The sequence below is a fragment of the Marmota monax genome, unplaced genomic scaffold, assembly GCF_021218885.2.
Source record: "Marmota monax isolate L192 unplaced genomic scaffold, Marmota_monax_Labrador192_F-V1.1 WCK01_AAM20220418_F8-fsc00014, whole genome shotgun sequence".
Taxonomy (NCBI): domain Eukaryota; kingdom Metazoa; phylum Chordata; class Mammalia; order Rodentia; family Sciuridae; genus Marmota; species Marmota monax.
In genome coordinates, this window is record NW_026695222.1 from 17,492,567 (window position 1) to 17,514,852 (window position 22,286).

Sequence of the window (22,286 nt, forward strand, 5' to 3'; positions counted from 1 at the left end):
GGAAGAGTGAGAAGATGAAAAGTTCTGGAAATGGATGGTGTAAATGGCTACAGAAAAATATAAATATATTTAACGTTGAATATCAAACATGTTTAAGATGGGGCTGGGGTTGTGGCTCAGTGGTAGAACACTTGCTTGGCATGTGTGAGGCACTGGTTTCGATCCTCAACAACACACAAAAATTATAAATAAATGTCTATCAACAAATAAAAAATTAAAAAAAAATAAGCTTAAGATGGCTGGGTGTAGTGGTCTACACCTGTAATCCCAGTGACTTGGGAGCCTGAAATGGCAAATTTGAAGTTTGAGGACAGCCTTGGCAACTTAGACTGTCTCAAAGTAAAACATGAAAAGGATGAAAAGTGCTGAGGTAGCTCAGTGGTAGAACTCCCCTGCGGCTCCATCCCCAGCACCAAAAATAAAAAAAAAACTATGATCTCCATTTATTTTTAATTTTTTTGGTAGTGCTGGGATGGAACCCAAAGCCTCATGCATGCAAGGCAAATGCACTATCACTGCAACTTCTCCACCCTTTTAATTTTATTCTAAGACAAGGTCTTGCTAAATTGCCTAGGCTGGCCTGAAACTTGTGATTGCCTGTCGCAGCCTCCCCAGTAGTTGGGATTACAGGTGTGTACCATCCACACAACTAAGATGGCAAATTTTATCTTATGTAGATTACCAATAAATAAATAAATACATAAATAAAAAGTCAATGTTTTTCTTATCTTGCATTGTTTAAATGAGCTCTTTTCATATACTACAACAACACATACCTTTCTGTAAAACAGTGCTAAGGACCCAGTCCTCTTTGGTTTGCTTATTCCAGTCATATGAACTTCTTGTGCTTTAGTCAGATGGGTATGTTTTGGAGAGGCACCAATTAATGACTGAGCAGTAAGTGATACAGGACTCTCAATGTTGGACTCCCGAGTTGTATTCATGGAAATAGGTATCAGTGTGATTTCTCCAGCATCATTGGCAATACCTGAATGTATGAGCAAGAGTTCCCAGTTTTAGAAATGAGCAATGTGTTCTAGGAAAGTTGTCAATTGTATATAGTTTGTCAATTATATAAACATGTACACATAAACATATATATGTCTCTGTATATATTAGCATAGGAATATGTTACAAAAGAAGACAAAGATTACAAAATAGTAATTGTATCTTTTTTTTTGAGATTTTTTTTTTTTAGAAATTGTATCTTATAACTGAATTCTTTTTTCATTTCTCTCCTGAAATGAGAATATTCTATTTTCTTTTATTTATACTGGAATTAGAAAAACAAACTTTGTTCTCATTTTTGTATGTGCCTGTGATGTTCTTATACTTTAAGTTATTTTGGAAAAGCAAATTTTGTTCTGTTTTGACTTTTTTTTTTTTTTATCAAAATACAAAATACTTGCTCAATACATTCATTTGAGAAGCTGACACAACAAAATAAGTCCTAACAAAAAGGGTAATAAATTTAAAAAATGTAAAAATTCAAAAGCAGTACAGGTTCAGTACAAAAGGTGAAACACAGAGGATATTTAGACAGTGAAACTACTCTGCATGATACTATAATGGTAAATATATATCAATATGGTTAAAATACACCAAGAGTGAACCTTAATGTAAACTAAGGGCTTTGGGTGATGTTTCAATGTAGGTTCATCAAATGTAACAAATTCTAGTGTAGGATGCTGATGGTTGGGAAGGTGTGTGTGTGAGGATGGAAATGTCTGTATTTTCCTCCCAATTTTACTGTGAACCTAAAACTGTTCTAAAAATCAAGTCTATTAAAAACAACAACAACAAAAACTTGAGAAAAAAATGCTGAGTTAGAAAGATTACATGATCCAAATCCACTAAGACACTGCTTAAATTTTTTCCTAACTCAGAAAAAAATATGATTTTAAAGTGTTTTATTAAAATGTTACCGTGCAATGGAATTGTAACTTTATGTTTCGTTGTCCCTGTTACTGTGGCTGTGGCCATTGTTAGAAGAGTTTGCCCAGGTGATATGGATATATTTTCAGTAGTAATGCTTGAAGAAGGAGCAATTTTCAATTTTGTTCCTTCTGTCAAAATCTTGTCCATTAGCATTTCCTTTGGGGGGTCCTCTCCAAAAAGTCTTCTCTTGGCACTCCCTGCAGTAGGAGAACTGTACCGTTCATGGACAGAAATTGGAGACAATGGTTGCGTATCTAATAAAGAGAAAAATAAATTTAAAACAGTTTGAAACACATTCCAAAATAATAAATCAGGTTCACTTATTCATATACTAAGTACCAGGGATCTAGCAGTGAATAACATGGCATCTGCCCTCATGGAATATCCTGTCTAGTAGGTGAGAGAAGCATGAAGTAACTTATTACAATAAAATGTGAAAACTATTACAGCTCATCTTCCTGGATTCTTAACCTCTGACTGTATCAAAGGAGCAAAATAGAAGTTGAGAGGATAAGGCTGGAGATATAGATCAGCTGGTACATGCACAAGGCTCTGGGTTCTAACCACCAGCACACCACATACACACACACACACACACACACACACCAAAAAAAAAAAAGTAGTTGAGAGGATAAAATAAAAGTTGAGAGGTAGAATGACATGACCACTAAATTTAAGAAACAGTCCATTTAGCGTCTGTGTCCCAGCTGTATCTAGTAAATGGCACCTGAGAAAAAGGATTTTGATAGCAAAAATCAGGGATTTGGGTCATGGTTTTGCCTCCTCCCACACTTCAAGCAGTTTAAAGCAGTGGCTGTGGTCTTGTGATTTAGTAGACACAGAATCATATTTGTAAAAAAAATTTGTTTTAGCTGTAGACAGACACCTTTATATTATTACTTATTTTTATGTGGTGCTGATGATCAAACCAAGTGCCTCACACATGCTAGGCAAGCACTCTGCCTCTGAGCAACAGTTGCAGTCCCCAGAATCATCTAAATAGATTCACCAAAAGTCCTGAGTCAAGGTGCTAGGACTCTGCTGACCTGTCCTGCTTTGCATTTCTTTTCTACTAGGTGCACAGCTTCTTTAGCCTCTTTCAACCCTACATCTTTTTGCACAATTCTTCCCACTTTCCTCAACCAATTGTTTCTTCACAGGTATATAAATAATATACTTTTTTTAGATATATTTTTTAGTTGTAGATGAACACATTATCTTTATTTTATCTATTTTTAGGTGGTGACAGGAATCGAACCCAGTGCCTCACAAATGCTAAGAAGGCACTCTATCACTGAGTCACAACTCTGGCCCCTATTTCACTTTTAAAGTGAAGGCAGTTTAATGTTTGTTTTTACATTCTCTAGATAATTAGACAATCAATAATCTATTTTGAAAATATGTTTAAAAATACAAAAATTACCTCTGCAATGATTTGAAAACTCTGTATTAGTGAGATGATTGGGGACATAGTCATGGTTTAATAAAAATCTTTCCATTATTCAGGTTACGAAAATAGCTCTGACTTCTTTAGTACAGAACAAGTGGAAATATCAACTGTAGCTTTCACGAACCTTTGTACAAGAGTCTACTTGCGTATTTTTTTTTTTTTTTAAAGAGAGAGAGAGAGAGAGAGAGGGAGAGAGAGAATTTTTTTAATATTTATTTTTTAGTTTTCGGCGGACACAACATCTTTGTTTTTTGTATGTGGTGCTGAGGATAGAACCCGGGCCGCACACATGCCAGGCGAGCACGCTACCGCTTGAGCCACATCCCCAGCCCTACTTGCGTATTTTAAAGATAAAAAAAAAATCCAAGACGGTCCTTGAATCTGACAGGAATGTTCAAAGGTGATATTTCAAGGAGACTTGAGTTACAGACATGAAACCAGCTATAAACTCCTTTTGAAATAATCTTTTGTCAGCACAATACTGGAAAAGCTATGGCAAAGACTAAAAAGTTTAAGGAATATACAAATGAAAAACTGACCCAAACTTACAAACATGACAATATGCTAAGACACAGAAAAGGTGCTCAGTTATAAGTTAAACTACTGGTAAGTTTTGTTTTTTGTTTTGCAGTGCTAGGTATCAAACCCAGGGTTACTTACATGCTAGGTAAGTACTTTTCCAATGAGATACACTCCCACCTGAATCTTATGGTTTTTTTTTTTAATATTTATTTTTTAGTTGTAGTTGGACACAACACCTTTATTTCACTTGTTTATTTTGTATGTGGTGCTGAGGATAGAACCCAGGGTCTCGCACGTGCGAGGCAAGCGCTCTACCACTGAGCCACAACCCCAGCCCTGAACCTTACGAGTTTTTTAAGGAGAAATAACCCTCAATGTTTTATATTATGCTGTATTAAGACATTTTTACTAGCCAGGAATGGTGGTGCATGCTTATGATTACAGCCGAGGCAGGTGGATTGCAAGCTTGAGAGCAGCCTAGGCAACTTAGTAAGACAGTGTCTAAAAATAAAAATAAAGGGCTGAGGATGTAGCTCAATGTTAGCATGCCCCTGGGTTCCATTCCCAGTACTGGGGGGGAAATTCCATCTCTCTAAACATTAATAACTAAAAGTAAGAAGAGTTTTTTTTTTAAATATTTTAATTGTTGATGGATCTTTATTTTAGGTTTATTTATATGTGGTACTGAGAATCAAACCCAGTGCCTCATAAATGCTAGGCAAGCACTCTACCACTGAGCTACAACCCCAGCCCAAGAAGAGCACATTTTGTGACAGGATAATTATCACCATTGATTAATACTGATTTGCATTTATAGCATGCATATTTTTTTGAAAAATATTTTTAGTTATAGATGAACACAATACCTTTATTTTGTTCAGTTTTTTTAAAAAATATTTTTTAGTTGTAAATGGATCTTTTATTTAATCAATTAATTTATTTATATGTGTGCTAAGGATCGTACCCAGGGCCTCACACAGCCAGGCAAGTGCTCTACTACTGAGCCACCACTCCAGCCCTTATTTAGTATTTTTTTATGTGGTGCTAGGGATCAAACCCAGTGCATCACATGTGCTAGGCAAGCACTCTACCACTGAGCCACAACCCCAGCCCTATAGCATGAACATTTTTAACATCCTACACAGCATGTAAACTCTACTGCAGATACACATACGACAGTCCAAAAGTGAATGTAGATCTACCTTCTATGTAATCTGAATACTTGTTCTTCTGAGATTTCTTCAGAGATACTGTGGGGACAGATTTCCTTAACCCATTTTCAAAAAATTAAACAGTAATATAATCCAAAAGATGCACATGTTAGTTTGCTATGTCAAAATCTAAAATCTCTCCATTGGTAAGGCTCAAAAGGAACATTTTTAAGAGATAAGTCATTTATTTATTAGATGAACTTAAGCATCCCAAAGAGAATATGAGAAGTTTTGCTTAAATATTTATCTCTCTACAGAAACATACATAGACAAAGGAAGAATATAACTTTTGTCAAATCTAGAAAAGTAGGTATGAGTTTATTTAAAATTTTTCCCATTAGCATTTTTTATGACTTTATGATTTATTTTATATGACTTTAGGAAAAGTCATATATGTTTATTAAAAGTCCAAAATACTACTTCTACAATAATTAATACTACAATTATATTATAGTGTATTGCACTTATTTTTTGTGGTATTGGAGATTGAATCCAGGGGTGCTCTATCACTGAGCTACACTCCCAGTCTTTTTTATTTTTTTTATCTTAATTTTTATTTTGTTTATTTTTTTATGTGGTATTGAGGATTGAACCCAGGGCCTTATACGTGCGAGGCAAGCGCTCTACCACTGAGCTACAACCCCAGCCCCCCACGTTTTTTTTTTAAGAAAAGTTTTATTTTGATTCAGGGTCTCACCAAGTTGCCAAGGCTGGCCTTGAACCTTCGATTCTCCTGCCTTAGACTCTTTCATTTTTAGGACTATAGGCATGTGCCTGAAATTTAAAAATTGCAATATCTGTGCTCAGCAGATACTGAAATTTTTTAAAAAGATCATATTCAAAATCAGATTAGGGCTGGGGTTGTGGTTCAGTGGTAGAGTGCTTGCCTAGCATGTGTGAGGCACTGGGTTCAATTCTTAGCACTGCGTTATCAATAAGTGAAATAAAGTTCCACTGACAACTTAAACAATATTAAAAGAAAAAAAAAAGATCATTTAAAAAAAACGTTTACTTTACTATAATATTAAAAAAATAACAACATAAAGATGTTAGAAGCACTAAGCCGCTTCTCAATCCTGATGAAGAAACTAGATTTTTGCTGGGCACAGTGGTGCATGCCTGTAATCCCAGGGGCCTGGGAGGCTGAGGCAGGAGGATTTTGAGTTCAAAGCCAGCCTAGGCAATGGTGAGGCACTACGCAGCTCAGTGAGATTCTGTTTCTAAATAAAATACAAAATAGGGCTGGGGATATGGTTTAGTGGTTGAGTGCTCCTGAGTCCAATCCCTGTTACCCTACCCCATCTTCCCCCCAAAATAAACTAGATTTCTGAATTACATACTATCAAGACTTGAAGTTTTCTCTGACAAAAATGATCTTTGTAATTTTTCCAGTATTTTACCAATGCTGAACCTACCCCTTCGAAGACTTCCACTGTCAGTCCGAACTTCCTTGACTCTTGGATGCATTATAGGAGACATTGGCATCATGGGAAGATGTCCTTGTACATTTCCTCCATTTCCTGTTTCAAAGTTATTTGGGAATATAACCTGTAGAAAACAAAAACCCTTTGCCTTACATACAGATAAACACAAACCCACTGATTAAATCGCAGAAAAAAGTTTTCTTGAACTTCTTTTTACTGTTTTAGTTCCCTTTCCTTATTTCTTTGCAAAATGTAACAACTTTCATAAAGTGCTCAATTAACATTAAATATGAGTTTGTTTGAATTTTAAAATTTATCTATGTAAACTAATGGCTACAGTGAGTAAACCTATGAAGTAGACACTCTCATCTTTTATTTAGGGATGAGACAATTGAGATTCAGAATGTGAAATCTGCCCATAATCATACTAAGTAATAAGAGGAATGGCTTTGATCCAAGTATGTTTCCTTTAAGTTCACAGCTTTTTTTTCACTTTCTAATGGACATATACTGATGAATATCAAAAGTTGACCAATTAATCATAGTTTCCTACAAAAGGTAAAGAAGTACCAAGCCTGGAGGATCACAAGCTTGAGGCCAGTCTCAGCATCTAAGTGAGGCCCTAAGCAACTCAATAAAATCCTGTCTCAAAATAAAAAATAGAAAGGGCTAGAGATATGGTTCAGCCTCCTGAATCACTAGGATTACAAGTGACTTCCATCATGCCTAGCTGAAAGAAAAATTTCAAGAAACTATCTTATCTTCAATTCTTCCTGGTCTTGGATCCTTCTTCCATTAGTTTGGATTAGGAAAGAATCAAGAAGTTTAGTGAAGTAAAAGGAGACACAGAAAAGCAAAGAGGGATCAAAAGATGAGAATTACAAAAGAATAACAGAGATGGAAGGAAAAACTCCTTTTCATATGAATTGGAGCTGTCAAATGTGATTTCACAGAACTTTTGGCACAAACTTTTGATTTTTTAATTCTATATATCACTAATGAAACCTTTCAACATTTGAAAAATTTAAAATGATGAGATTAATTGGTTTCCTAGATATGACACTAAAAACACAAGCAATACAGGAAAAAACAGATACATTGGGCATCAGCAAAATGAAAAATGTGGGGCTGGGGTTATGGCTCAGCAGTAGAGTGCTCACCTTGCATGTGCAAGGTCCTGGGTTCGATCCTCAGAACCACATAAAAACAAATAAACTTTTCAAACAAAGGTATAAAAAAAATGAAAAATGTTTGTGTTCCAATAGATAACCATATTAAGAAAGTGAAAAGTCAACCTAGAGAATGGGAGATAAGTTTTGCAGGAAATGCAAATCAAAACCACAATGAAATACCAATTCATAAGAAGGCTATAACCAGAAACACAGATACTGGGCTGGGGTTGTAGCTCAGTAGAAGAGCACCCAGTACCTAGCATGTATGAGGCACTGGGTTTGATCCTCAGCACCATATAAAAATAAACAAATAAATAAAATAAAGGTATCTTGTCCATCTACAACTAAAAATATTTAAAAAAAGAAACACAAATACTAACAAGCATGGGCAGGGATGTGAAGCAACTGTAATCTTTACACACTGATGATGGGAACAAAATTCTTGTAGCCACTTTAGAAACCAGTCTGACAGTTCTCCAAAAGCTTGAACAGTTACCACATGATCCAACAATTCCACTTGTAGATATACAACCAAGAAAAATGAAATTATGCCCACATAAAATCTTGTGCCTGAATGTTCACAGCAGCATAATTAATAAGAGCGAAAAGATAGAAACAACCAAATAGATGAATGAAGAATGGCATATCCATACACCAGAATATTATTTGACAAAAAAGGAAATGAAATATTGATATATGCTATACAGGATGGATGAACTTTAAAAATATAACAAGAAACTGGTAACCAAGGACTACATACACATTGTATGAATTAATTTATATGAAATGTCCAGAATACACAAATGTGTATTATAGAAACAGAGAGCAGAGTAGCATTGCTTTAGTTAGAAAGAAGGTAGCAGGACAGGAAGTGATAGCTAAAAGGTATGGGTTTCTTACTGAAGTGATGAATATGTGCTCAAATTGACTGTGGTGATGACTGCACATATCTACATGCAAAAAATCACTGTACACTTTAAATTGGTGAGTTGTATGGTATAGAAATATACCTCAATAAACCTGTAATTTCTTTTAAATGATGGGGAGGGAGTATTAACCTTGCCCTGACTCACTTCTTCACAGGTAGGAACTTTGTTTGCAGAAGCCTGGAGAGTCTCCCATAGTGTAGAATTATGACTCCATGCTAAACTCTCCAAAATCTGTTCTTCAATGCTGTTTAGGTGTTTCACCATGTCCCTGGAGAGTCCATCCTCTGAGCGGATCACCACCTCAATAACCTGGAGAGGAGAAAGTTGAGAAGGCAATGTGGTTTCAAGCAATCAGTTCTGGTTTGGGCTTGCAAGCACTTCTTCTACAAAGAAACTTTTGCAGTCTTTAATAAAAATATTTTCACATACATTTCTGTTTTTTCATGTCTTACAAAAACTGGTCAAAAGTCTAACAGTAGAAGTTAGGTCTTGGGTTTCCAGTTCAGTTCTAATTTTTAGTTTATTGTCCCTTCACAGACTATTCTTCCCAATATCTCAAAAGAACAGAAGGAATGAACTATTTAAAAGTAACTATGTTTCTTCTCCAAGCAAATACCATATGGTAAATGACTTTGGTTCAGGGAGGGGACCCAGAAGCCCTATAATGGGAGACCATGGCAGGTGGGTCAGGGTCAGGAAGTTTGTGGAGGCAAGCTGAGCTGTGTGGTCAAGGACATAAAGGTCAAATCCCTTGAGAGCTATCTTTCTATCCATTAAGAAATCAGAGTTCACTGACTTTTTCCAGGGAGAATTTCCCTCAAGGATGAGGTTTTAGAGGTGATGCTGGTACAAAAGCAGGCTCAGGTTCAATGCATTAGTCCACGGGGACTACAATGGCCGTGTCAGTCTGGGTTTTAAGTGGCTTAAGGAGACATCAATGGGGCATGCAGGGGAAACAAGATTACCATCCTCACATTGTTCCTTGCAAGATGACAGGCTTTTGTGGTTCTATGCTGGTACACCTCATCCCTGCACCCAGTGCTCCACCACTAGGCCCCAGAGGCACTGGCATCCCATCAGCCCATGTGCCCAAGAAGCTACTGCTGAAGGCTGGAACTGACAACAGCTATGTCTCAGTCAGGGTCTGCACGGACACCCTGGGCACCTTCACCAAGGCTGCCTTCTCACTGCCAATACCTACAGCTACCTGAACCCTGTCCCCTGGAAAGAGAATGTGTTCACCAAGTATCCCTATCAGGAGTTCACTGACCATTTTATAAAAATCCACACCAGAGTCTCTGTGCAGAGACTCAGGCTATAGATAGCTTTGACTAAAATGTATAGTTTTTACACATGAAAAATAAAGTGAACTTAGAAGGCCTGCTTTAAAAAACAAACAAACAAACAAAAAAAAAAAACAAAAAAAGGAACTTCTTTACTTATATACACTATATTCTATTTTATTTTTTAATTGCTGATGGACCTTTATTTTATTCATTTATTCATACGCGGTGCTGAGAATCGAACCCAGTGCCTCATACATGCTAGTCAAGTGCTCCACCACTAGGCCCCAGCCCCAGCCCTATAGTTATATTTTAATAAGGGAAAATAGCTAGAACAAATCTGTGTATAGACAAAAAATATTAATAGTTATTATTACTAATAACTAGATTATAATGTGATTTTAATATTCATATTTATGTGTATTTTCTGTTTTTCTTCAACAAGCATATAATTATTTATTGGAAAAAAACAAAAACAAAGGTTTGAGGGCTGGGGGTGTAACTCAGTGGTAGAACACTTGCCTACCATGCATGAGGCCTTGGATTTGATCCCAATCACCCCCCCCCACACACACACACACATACACAGTCCTGGGGGGGGGGGGGGGAAGAATCAAAGGCTTTAGTTTCTTAAATGAAATGCGAATGCTACAAATTAAAACAAATTGTTGGGTTGACAGATGGCTCAGTGGTACAGTACTCAAGGCCCTGGATTCAATCCCCAGCATCAGAAAAACAAAACAAAACAAAACAAAACATAAACAAACCACTCTCAGGTTACGGGGAAAACTAAATTTCCTAATGGAAAAATCTGAATATGCACATGAAAGTAAGTATAGCATCAGAACCAATTTCCCCTTAGAACCTTAAACTCTTAATCATAGTCAATAATTCAACCAAATAAGCTTACCCATGATGTACATTTTCTACAACTCTAACTGATTCGGGCAAACTTTAGGTACAAAATGTTAACTCCTGTGCTAGAGATGTAGCTTGGTGATAAAGCTCTTGCCTTAGCATGTGCAAAAGGCTCTGGGGTTGATCCCTAGATACACACACTCTCTCACACACATATGTAACTCTTCAAACTAATTTTTTTTATCATTAATAGTTTGAAAGTAGCACAGATGACTAAATGTTAACTAAATCATGCCAATAAACATATCAAGTATCATTAGTCCTAAATTTGAAAATGAGATATCATTAATCATTACTATGATGACATAGCTCAGTAGCTATGACATACTTTATAAGAGAAATGTTAATATTTTCTAATAGTTCTAAAGCAAAAAAGCTTTCTGGAGAAGATTTCTTTTTTTCTAACATTCCTCACAGAGAAAATAAAAAGGGTAGAGTAAGTAAGACTTACTCACAGAGAATTAGCTCAACTTTAGGGAATAAGCCTGACCTGTTATTACAACTTCACAATCTGTTTTACTTGGTTTCACCCCTGGTCCCTTTTATCCTTTTTGCAGTGCTGGTGATCAACCCCAGGGTCCTGTGCATGCTAGGCAACTATTCTACCACTGAGCTACACCCCCAGTCCACCACAATCAACTTTAGACCTTTGCTGCCTTCCTCTAGGAGAAAGGGTTTTTGTTCTTCATTGCATATTTGGTTAATAGGATTATGATTTTCATTTATAAATATGGAAACTTTGAGGTTAAGTACTTAGTACCAGGTCACATTTGCAAGTAGTGATGAAAAAAGAACTGAAGTTATGAAATTGGCTTAATTTACTTATATCCTTATTCTCTCCAGTTTGTTCTCATTCCACTCAAAAAGCATTAGAATACCTCTAGAAATATTTTTCAGAAATCACAACTGTGTTTCTTTAGCACTAAGACAAATACAACATTTATGTGTGCCACACTATAAAAGAACTTTGTTATTATCTCACCTTATAAAAATAAAATGGCTGCAAATTGAGAACTTCAATAATCCAAGGAAAAGTACGAGGTGAGCTGTAAGCAAACAGCACAATTTCCAAACAACAAGCCATCAAAGAACGATGAAATATATCCTGCTCTAAAAGAACCTTGGGGAAGAAAAAGACCACGGCTTAACATTTCTCAGCAATTTTAGTCTCTGTCATCCTAAAAAAGAAAACTATAACAACAAAATATATTATGCTAGCATATTAGAGATAAAAATCAGAATTCTTGGTCTGGTGGTATATCTCAGTGGTAGAGCCTAGCACGCTTGAGGCCCAGGGTTCAATCCCCAGCACTGCATTAAAAAACAAAATCAAAAACAAAAACTGAGTTCCCAAACTAGTTTTCTTATATCTAATTTAAAAAAAAATATTTTCCAGTTGTTGATGGACCTTTATTTTTATTTATTTGTATGTGGTGCTGAGAATCGAACCCAATGCCTCACACATGCTAGGCAAGCGCTCTACCACTGAGCTACAACCCAAGCCCCTCTTATATCAAATTTTGTTCAGTGATAGATCTTAAATCTACATGAGGTGCACATAACAATCTGATTTGAAATCTGAACAAATAATAAAATATTTAATATTTCCATCAAAATAAAAGCATTAGAATTGTTTCTTTTTCTTTTTAATAACAGTTAATTGTTTTATCAGCAGAGTATTTATTAATCAAAACACTGAAATGGAAGGTGAAATGATACAAAAGCTAAGACAAAAAAGTTCAGAAGAGGAAATATTTCACAGAGAAGATAAAGTTCTCTTTCACCATTGATTTTAAGACCTAATATGTTTTCATGGTTTTTTTTTTTTTTTTAATATTTATTTATTTATTTTAGTTTTCGGCGGGCACAACATCTTTGTTTGTATGTGGTGCTGAGGATCGAACCCGGGCCACATGCATGCCAGGCGAGCGCGCTACCGCTTGAGCCACATCCCCAGCCCCATGGTTTTTTACTTCTATTTTTTTTTTTCTTCCTTTTTTGGTAGTGAGGATTTAACCCAAGTCATTTTTTTTTTTTTTTTTTGGTACCAGGGACTGAACTCAGGGGCACTGCCCTTCTTTGTATTTTATTTAGAGACATGAGTTGCTTAGTGCCTTGCTTTTGCTGAGGCAGGTTTTGAACTCATGATCCTCCTGCCTCAGCCTCCTGAGCCACTGAGATTACAGGCATGCACCATTGCGCCCAGCCCTTTCATTTTTATTTTATTTTATTTTGAAACAGGGTCTCCATAAATTGCTAATGGTCTTCCTAAATTGTTGAGACTGGCCTTGAACTTATGATCCTCCTGCCTCAGCGTCCTGAGTTGTTGGAATTATAGGCATGTACCACTGAGCCCAAATGTAGCAAAATTCTTTTATGAAACTACTGGACAGAGTGGTCAAACTTGGTCAGATGTTCAAAGAAAACCAAGTCTTTTTTTCTTTTTAAAGGAAAAATACCACCATTTCATAATCGAAAAATCTCTGGGAGGTATGGACAAATAAATACTTTAATTATCAGTTAGCTTAACAGTATGTGTATGTGTGTGGGGTTCATTATCACTAGTTGAGAATGAAGTACAAAAATAAAAAGGACCTTAAAAGACCTACAGGAAAAGACTGCTGATGATACTTCAAAAATAAATATTACATATTTCACATTTCTGCCTAGACCCAGCTAGCCCCAGATATGCCAAAGTCAACTAAAGTCAGAATTGCAATGTTATCTTGGTCAACTTTGCTATAAACTGTTGACCCCACATCCCTTTAGGATCTCTCAAAACACTGTTTCCAGACTAGGGCATTTGGTTCTTGCCAGTAGCTGAGAGAGTAGATTTACTTACTGACATGTCCATTCCACGAAGTCTTCGTGTTTCCTGAACCATTACAGTCTCCAACATTTTATAATACAAAATTTCTGCCAGCTTTAGTCTGTTTATAGCAAAGTCTAAAGGGAAACAAAGGAAGAACACATGCTATTACAATCTAGTTAAGGACTAAAGAATAAAATTTACATAAACTTGAATCTGGTATATTAAGGGCAGCGGGTGTAGCTCGTAAGAGAGCACTTGCCTCACATACATGAGGCCCTAGAGTCAATTACCAGCACTGCAAAAAAGGAAAAGAGAAAAAAAATAACAGAAAAGTAAAAATCTTGAATTTCTAATTTTGAGAACAATCTATTTTCAATATTGTGCCAACTTCACTTTTCTTACCTATGTGAGATCCCGGCTGTTCATCTGTTGATTGAGTATAGTGTTGGCAGAAAGTCTCTCCTATTCCTTTTACTATTTTCATAATGTTTTCCTTAGGATTCCGCATACAAGATCTATAACATATAATAGGAACCCAATTACCAGGGGAAAAACCCAGACAACTAACATTTCTCCTTTCAAGAATTAGTTTGAGGGGCTGGGGTTATGGTTCAGTGGAATAGCAGTTGCCTGGCATGTGTGGGGCAGCGGGTTTGATCCTCAGCACCACATAAAAATAAATAGGGAGGCAGGGGCTGTAGCTCAGTGGCAGAGTGCTCGCCTAGCATGTGTGAGGCATGGGGTTCGATCCTTAGCACCACATAAGAATAAATAAAGGCTTTCTATCCATCTACAACTACAAGAAAGAAAAAATTAAAAAAGAAATAGGGGCTGGGGTTGTGGCCTAGCGCTTGCCTAAGGCACTGGGTTTGATTCTCAGTACCACATATAAATAAATAAAATATCTAAAAAGAACAAATAAAAACAAATAAAAAATTAATTTAGTTTTTAGTGACCAGAGCTCTATTCTCAGTTGTAAACCTACAAATATAAACAAAGCTTTACTTATATAAAATAATATAGACATATAATTTCATATATTTTTTTACATATTAAAACTTTGGTTTTTGTGAATTTGACTATTTGATGTACCTCATATAAATGAAATCATGCAGTATTTGTCTTTTTGTGATTGGCTTATTTCATTTAGCATAATATTTCAAGGTTCATTCATGTTATAGAATATGACACGACTTCCTTCTTTTTTTAAGGCTAAATAATACTCCACTGTATGTACAGACTGTTTTCTTTATTCATTTGTCCATGGACATTTCAGTTGCTACCACAATCTTAACTATTATGAATAATGTGCAGTGAATATGGTGTATAAATATCTTTTTGAGATTCTATTTTCATTTATTTTGGATATATTTCCAAAAGCAGTACTACAGGAGCTTATGCTAACTCTATTTTTGCTTTTTTGAGGCAACTTCAAATAGTTTCCATAATATTTGCACCATTTCACAACCCTACCAACAATGCACAGGGCTGTGATTTTTCCACACCCTCACCAATACTTGGATTTGTGGTGCAGGGGAGGTGGGGAGATGTGGCCATCCTAATGAATGTGAGGTGACTTCTCATTGTGAGTTTGATTTGCATTTCCTCAGTTCAGTATTTTTTCATAGGTTTATTGGCCATCTATTTATCTCCTCTGGAGAATTGTCTTGAGTCCTTTATGCATTTTTCAAATCGGATTATTTGGGTTTTTTTTATTATTGAGTTGTAGGAATTCTTTATATATTCTGGATCTTAACTCATTATCAGAGACATGGTTTGCAATTTTATTTTCCATTTCATAGGCTGCTTTTTCACTCTGTGGATTGTTTACTTTGCTGCATAAGTTTTTTAAGCTTGAGAGTCCCATTTGTCTATTTTTGCTTTTGTTATGATTCAGGAAATCATTGTTCACTCCAACAAAGCATCCCCTCATATTTTCTTTTAGGAGTCTTATAGTTTCAGGTCTTCCATTTAGATTTTTAGTGCATTTTGTATTAAATTTCCAATATTGTATAATGTCTTAATGGTTCTGTATGTGGATATTCCATTTACCCAAAAGTATTTATTCAAAAAAAGACTCCTTTCACCACTGCACAGTCTTGGCACCCTTATTAAAGATAATTTGAGCACATTTATGAGGGTTTATTTCTGAGCTTTCTGTTCTGGCCTTCTGGTTTATAGGTCTTTATGGAAATACATACTATGTTTTTGTGATTACTGTAGATTTATTTTATACACACACATACACACATATTTTTGATACTGAGGATTGAACCCAGGAGTGCTTACCAATTGAGTCACATTCCCAGCCCCCCCCCCTTTTTAGAGAGAGAATTTTTTAATATTTATTTTTTAGTTTTCGGTGGACACAACATCTTTATTTTTTTAATTTTTATGTGGTGCTAAGTGCTAAGCGTTGAGAGCCACAGCCGAAGGGGCATTTGGTGGCCCATACGGGGAACGAACCCGCGACCTTGGCTCCAAATATATTCACTGATGGGTCAAATAATGGTACAGCAGCAGTAGTTACCCCTGATCAAACTTTTACATTTTTAGTACCCAAACAATCAGCTCAAAAGGTAGAGCTTAATGCAGTTTTACAAGCTTTTGTGATGTTTAAAGATTCTGTATTTAATTTATTTTCTGATAGTCAGTATGTAGTTAATGCTATAGTATCTCTTGAAGATGCTGGTAGGATTTCCCCTTCCTCTACTGTTTTCTCTTTGCTTTCCACTATACAAAGTCTAATCTGGGACAGAAAAGATCCATTCTTTATAGGACATATCAGGGCACATACAGGATTGCCTGGAGCCCTTAATTTGGGCAATGATTTAGCAGATAAAACTACACATGACATACATATTTTCTCTACACTAGAAGAAGCTATAAATTTTCATAAAAAGTTCCATGTCAATGCTAATACTTTACAAAAGCGTTTTAAAATAACTAAGGAACAAGCTAGACAAATAATAAAACAATGTCAAAATTGTGTGACCTTTTTACCACAAGTTAATCTTGGAGTCAATCCTAGAGGATTGATACCTAACCATATTTGGCAGATGGACGTCACACACTTGCCAGAATTTGGAAAATTAAAATATTTGCATGTTACAGTTGATACTTCTTCTGGATTTTTGATGGGCTCCCTTCATGCCGGAGAAAAAACTAAAGATGTTATAGCTCATTGCTTACAAAATTTTGCCACTGTGGGTGTTCCAAAACAGTTAAAAACAGATAATGCCCCTGGTTATACTTCTACCTCTTTTAAACAATTTTGCTCAACATTTGGCATTACTCATATAACAGGAATCCCATACAATCCACAGGGACAAGGCATAGTTGAAAGAGCTCATCAAACTATTAAAATGTACTTATTAAAGCAAAAAGAAGGAATTGGGAAGGGGTATATATTCCCCAAAGATAAACTTAAAATAACCCTTTTTACTCTAAACTTTTTAAATTTGGATTCATCAGGACTTAGTGCTGCGGAAAGGCATATGTGTCCAAAAAAAGTGCATAAGCCCAAGGTACTTTGGAAGGATATTCTAACAGGACAATGGAAAGGTCCTGACCCAGTAATTGTCTGGAGTTGGGGGTCTGGCTCAAATCCATAACAACTGATATCCAAAACTCCAGTTTGGCTATTCTTACATCTGCAACAGAACCAGGATGCTTTTTTCAATATCTATTTTATTATTGCCCTTTGCCATATCATGAAGTTCTATTTTGTTTTTTGAGCTCATACAGACCTAGGTTAATGTTTTGCTGATCAGTTCTATTTTTTGACTATAGAGTTTTTAAGCACTGCAATGGAGATTTCACCTGTAAAAAGTTATAAGGCCTTTACTATAATGTTATGTGTTGTATGTATTATATTATGTGTGCACACTTGTGTTTTGTGTTATATGTTTGAATGTACGTATGTCCATATATCATATATGATGAGCACTCATGATAAAATGGATCCAAATATTTTTTTTTCACGTGATTTATATGGTTTAATTTAAATTGGGTAAACAACTGTTGAGGATTGTTTTAATATGTAAACAAAAAAGAAGGTTAACAGATCTGTTTGTTTACTTTTACCTTTCCTTTTCATTATATTTAATAATTCTCTTAAAGATAATGTAAATTGTTAAGAAAATTGTTTTCTTTTAGTGCCTTCTGTAATGCTACATAATTTTTTCTTTAGCCATTATTGCCAGAATTCCTATCTTCATCCCAGTGCTGGTGAAGTCAAAGATAAAACCAATCTACAGCTTCTACAATAGCCATCACTGAACTGCTTGCAGAACTTGCCTGGACACATTGTGAGCTCACCTGTATGCATTGTGAACTATCTGTTGGTGCAGCAACTTGTGGTAGTGTTGGGGTATTTTTGCTGATGATGTCATTGGTGGTACAATTTTTCCAAAAGGAGCCGTCAATTGGCTTGGTGTATCTTCCTCCCTTCTGCTTGTCATGATCGTCCAGCTAAAATTTGGGGGCCAACAGAGGTGAGGCAAAGAACCTCACCCCCCCGCTGGTACAAAGACGTCTCCACAGGTGTGGCTGTATACTGGACCGGTAGTCAGTGACGGGTAAGATCCAATTGCAATGGTACCAAAGGACCATATGTACTATTGGACAACCTAAGGCAGGCACGGTCCCTAAGCCACATGCTTGTTGTTTAAACAGAGAGGGGGAGATGTTGAGATCCACAGCGAAGGGGCCCCAGCAAACTTCCAGCTGCCAGCTGATGATTGGCTCACAACGGCCCCAGCAACATCTAGCTGATTGGCTCCTCTGCGGTGATGCTCATTGGGCTGTTTCCCTGCCCTTTCAGACCACGGAGCTGCTCATTGGGGGACTTTTTTGGCTCCGCCCACGTGACCCAGCCAATCGGCCTCAAGAGCAGGAGGATTGTGGGAGTGGGGGAGAGAGGCTTGTGTTGTGGGAGAGAGAGGCTTGTGGAAAGCCGGTGGTGGCAGTTGAGGCTCTGAGGGTTTTTCCTGAGAGGCTGTTTTGTTTGGCATGTGTGGTTCTAAAAATAAAGTTAGTTTCTTTTGACAAGTGGCTCCTGATTGTGCCCAGCCAGACTGCGGCAGCTAAGGATCGAACCCAGTGCCCCACGCATGCCAGGCGAGTGCGCTACCGTTTGAGCCACATTCCCAGCCCCTCCATCCCTTTTTAATATTATATTAGACACAGGGTCTCTCGCTAAGTTGCTGAGGCTGGCTTTGAACTCAAGATTCTTCTGCCTCAGACTCTTGAGCCACTGGGATTATAGGTGGGTGCCACGGTGCCTGGCTTATATTTTGAAATAAGGAAGTATGAGGCCTCCAGCTTTATTCTTTTTCAACCTTGTTGTGGCTATGTGTGGTCCTTTGAGATTCCATATGAATTTTAGAATGTTTTTCCTATGTCTGCAAAAATTGCCATTGAGATTTTGATAAGGATAGCACTGAATCTATAGATCACTTTGGGTAGTATGAATATTATTCAGCTTTATGTCTTCCAACAACACGAGATGTCTTTTCATTTATTTGTCTAGGTTATTCTGCATTCTCTGCTTCATTCCTTTCTTTTCTTGTTGCTACAAAATGTTCTTATAGTTGACTTGACACTTCATTTCAATTTACTAAAGCTTAGTGGGTAGTTCAGTATGGACCAACTGCTATTAAGGGCAGATCTCTGAGACAGTCTTTCTACATTACCTGCAAACTGCTTATCTTATCTCCTCAGCTAATTTTGAAACTGGGATTGTTCTGTTTTCCTATAACTTGAAAGTCTGGGAAAAGGGGGAGAGTTCATCTGGTACTATGTTAAACTTTTGTTGGAGAATCAAGGCTTTGCTTTCTCTTCTGAAATTTAGTTAAATGTCTCCATTCCAGGATTCCCTATACCCAATCAGGGATGTTCTCTACTTTTATGAGATTCTGTCCCCAAATCATTAGATATTAGGAAAGGAAGTTCTCTGATATGGCTTCATTCTACCATCTTTACCAGGAAACATTCTCTTTTTAAAAAAATTTACCTAAAATTCCATTTTATAGCTGTACCACCAATATCTAATCAGTCTTAACATTGGTGGACATTTAGATTGAACCTATTTAAAGTCAATTAAAAATTTATATAACTTAAGGTAGTTACAAGAGTGGAATGTCAGAGGTAAATAAACTTTAAGATATACTTCAAAGGGCTGGAGATGTGGCTTAAGTGGTAGTGTGCTGGCCTGGCATGCGCAGGGCACTGGGTTCGATCCTCAACACCACATAAAAATAAAATAAAGATATTGTGTCCACCTAAAACTAAAAACTAAAAATAAAATAAATAAAATCGAGGTATTGTGTCCATCTACAACGAAAATATTTAAAAAGATATACTTCAAATTCTATAATCCCGGGCTGGAGATGTGGCTCAAGCGGTAGCACGCTCGCCTGGCATGCATGCGGCCCGGGTTCGATCCTCAGCACCACATACAAACAAAGATGTTGTGTCCGCCGAAAACTAAAAAATAAATATTAAAAAATTCTCTCTCTCTCTCACTTCATCTCTCTCTCTTAAAAAAAATTCTATAATCCCATGAAATAATATTTATACACACATGTATACTGATATAAATATATAAACATATAGTTTTGTTGTTGTTTTTGATAGATGCTAGATAAGTACTCTATCATTAAGCTATATCCTCAGTTGTTGTTGTTCTTCTCAAGAGGTAGCGTGCTCGCCTGGCATGAGTGAGGCACTGGGTTCGATTCTCAGCACCGCATAAAAATAAAAATAAAGATATTGTGTCCACCTAAAACTAAAAAAAAAAAAAGATGGACACAATATCTTTATTTTATTTATTTTTATGCGGTGCTGAGGATCGAACCCAGTGCTTCACATGTAAGGCAAGCACTGTACTGCTGAGCTATAACCCAGCCCCTCAGTTCTTCTTCTTTTTTTTTTTTTTTTTAAGAGAGAGGGGGGAGAGAGAGAGAGAGAGAATTTTTTTTTTAATATTTATTTTTTAGTTATTGGCGGACACAACATCTTTGTTGGTATGTGGTACTGAGGATCGAACCCGGGCCGCATGCATGCCAGGCGAGCGCGCTACCGCTTGAGCCACATCCCCAGCCCCCTCAGTTCTTCTTAAAAATGTTTAATTATTTATTTTTGGGAGGGATGGGGAGTACTGGAGATTGAATCCAGAAACTTATAAATGCTAGACAAATGCTCTACCACTGAGCTAAATCCCCAGTCCAAAAATTTTTAGTTTAAGATAGGGTCTTGCTAATTTATCCTGACTGACATCAAATTTGCAATCCTCCTGCTTTGACCTCCCTGGTAGCTGGGATTACACACATGCACCACGGGGCCTCACTATATTTATATGAAATTTTCAGTAGGTAACTATCTGGTTTTAGGTTAAGATATTTTCAGACTGAAATGATACAGAAAAAGGTGCCAGAGGTATATTTGCCATCTCTGACTATACTAAAAACAGAACGGAATAAAGAATTTAATTTTTAAAAAGACATTTAGAAAAATCATAGTATGGTACTCACTCAAAAATATTTATAAGTTGTTCACTTGGTGCATTTTTAAGTCCAGCCACAGTACTCTGCAAACGGCTCACACTTTGGGTAGCTGAAGCAACAGGAGTAATAATGGCTTCTTTTTCTCGTAAATATCGCCGTCCTGTCAGTGGGGTAGAAGGTGCAAATGTTCTTTTCTGTAAAAAAAAAAAAACAACCTGTGAGATTAAAAAGTTACTTTCTTCCTTATTATGTTTAATTCAGTACATATGCCATCTTTATTATTCATATTTAGTAGTGGCTTACTTTTCCTGCTTTTTTTGCTTACCCACCAAATTTTTAGCCATACTATGCTAACAATGTCTGAGTTTGAATTATACATTTGAATAATACTTTTTCAAAGCACTTTCTATAACATTTTATCTTCATAAAACTCATTTGAAATAGAACCTATGCATATTTTTAAAAATTATTTATAGTTGTACACAATACCTTTATTTTATTTATTTTTATGTCGTGCTGAGGATTGAACCCAGGGCCTTGCCTGTGCTAGGTGAGTGCTCTATCACTGAGCCACAACCCCAGTCCAGAACATTCACATATTTTAATTTTATATGTGAGGAAACAGGTATAGAAGTTAAAAAATTTGTTTAAGCTAAGAAAAATATTAACTGTCAACTTGACAACTGTCCTGAATAAGAAAACTTTTGTTCTTAAAAAACAAAGTTAATAGTAGAGTTTGGATTAAAACAGGTTTCAATCTTCTAGATGACTGAATTTTCCCTTAGACTTTATCTTCCTACCCATTTTACACATAATTACAGAATTAACAATCATTTCTAGAGTTATACAGTTAAAATCAGAGAAAAGCATGTTTGTATCATAGGTAGGAAAGTAAATAAAACTTTAAAGCAATGTGACAGAGGCTAAGCTGAAGCAAAGAAAAAAATGGTAAGAAAGCATAAATTTCTCTTTATGTCAAAAGACCACACAATGTAATGATAAACCCAGGTATGCTGGGAAAATATTCAAAATATGATTAACAGCAAGAAACAAGGTAAAAATATTAAATGTCATAGTTTTTAAAATTACCTTTTAAGGCTTTCATGGGAAATATGAATT

The 22,286-nt window shown here is 36.3% G+C and overlaps 1 protein-coding gene across 4 annotated transcripts in view; it reads right to left on the minus strand.

Moving 5' to 3' along the window:
* The window catches only part of Rbl1 (RB transcriptional corepressor like 1), a 61,672-nt gene that overhangs the window by 15,877 nt on the left and 23,509 nt on the right, over positions 1 to 22,286 (minus strand). For 2 of the 4 annotated variants that reach the window (XM_058575448.1, XM_058575450.1), the window contains 8 exons: positions 21,195 to 21,361; positions 14,062 to 14,174; positions 13,690 to 13,793; positions 11,830 to 11,967; positions 8,776 to 8,955; positions 6,537 to 6,669; positions 1,926 to 2,192; positions 777 to 988 (listed from right to left, as the gene is read on the minus strand). In XM_058575448.1, coding sequence (XP_058431431.1) covers positions 777 to 988; positions 1,926 to 2,192; positions 6,537 to 6,669; positions 8,776 to 8,955; positions 11,830 to 11,967; positions 13,690 to 13,793; positions 14,062 to 14,174; positions 21,195 to 21,361 — 1,314 coding nt within the window. The remainder of the gene's footprint in view (positions 1 to 776; positions 989 to 1,925; positions 2,193 to 6,536; positions 6,670 to 8,775; positions 8,956 to 11,829; positions 11,968 to 13,689; positions 13,794 to 14,061; positions 14,175 to 21,194; positions 21,362 to 22,286) is intronic. The other 2 variants (XM_046433712.2, XM_058575449.1) reach the window with 2 other exon arrangements.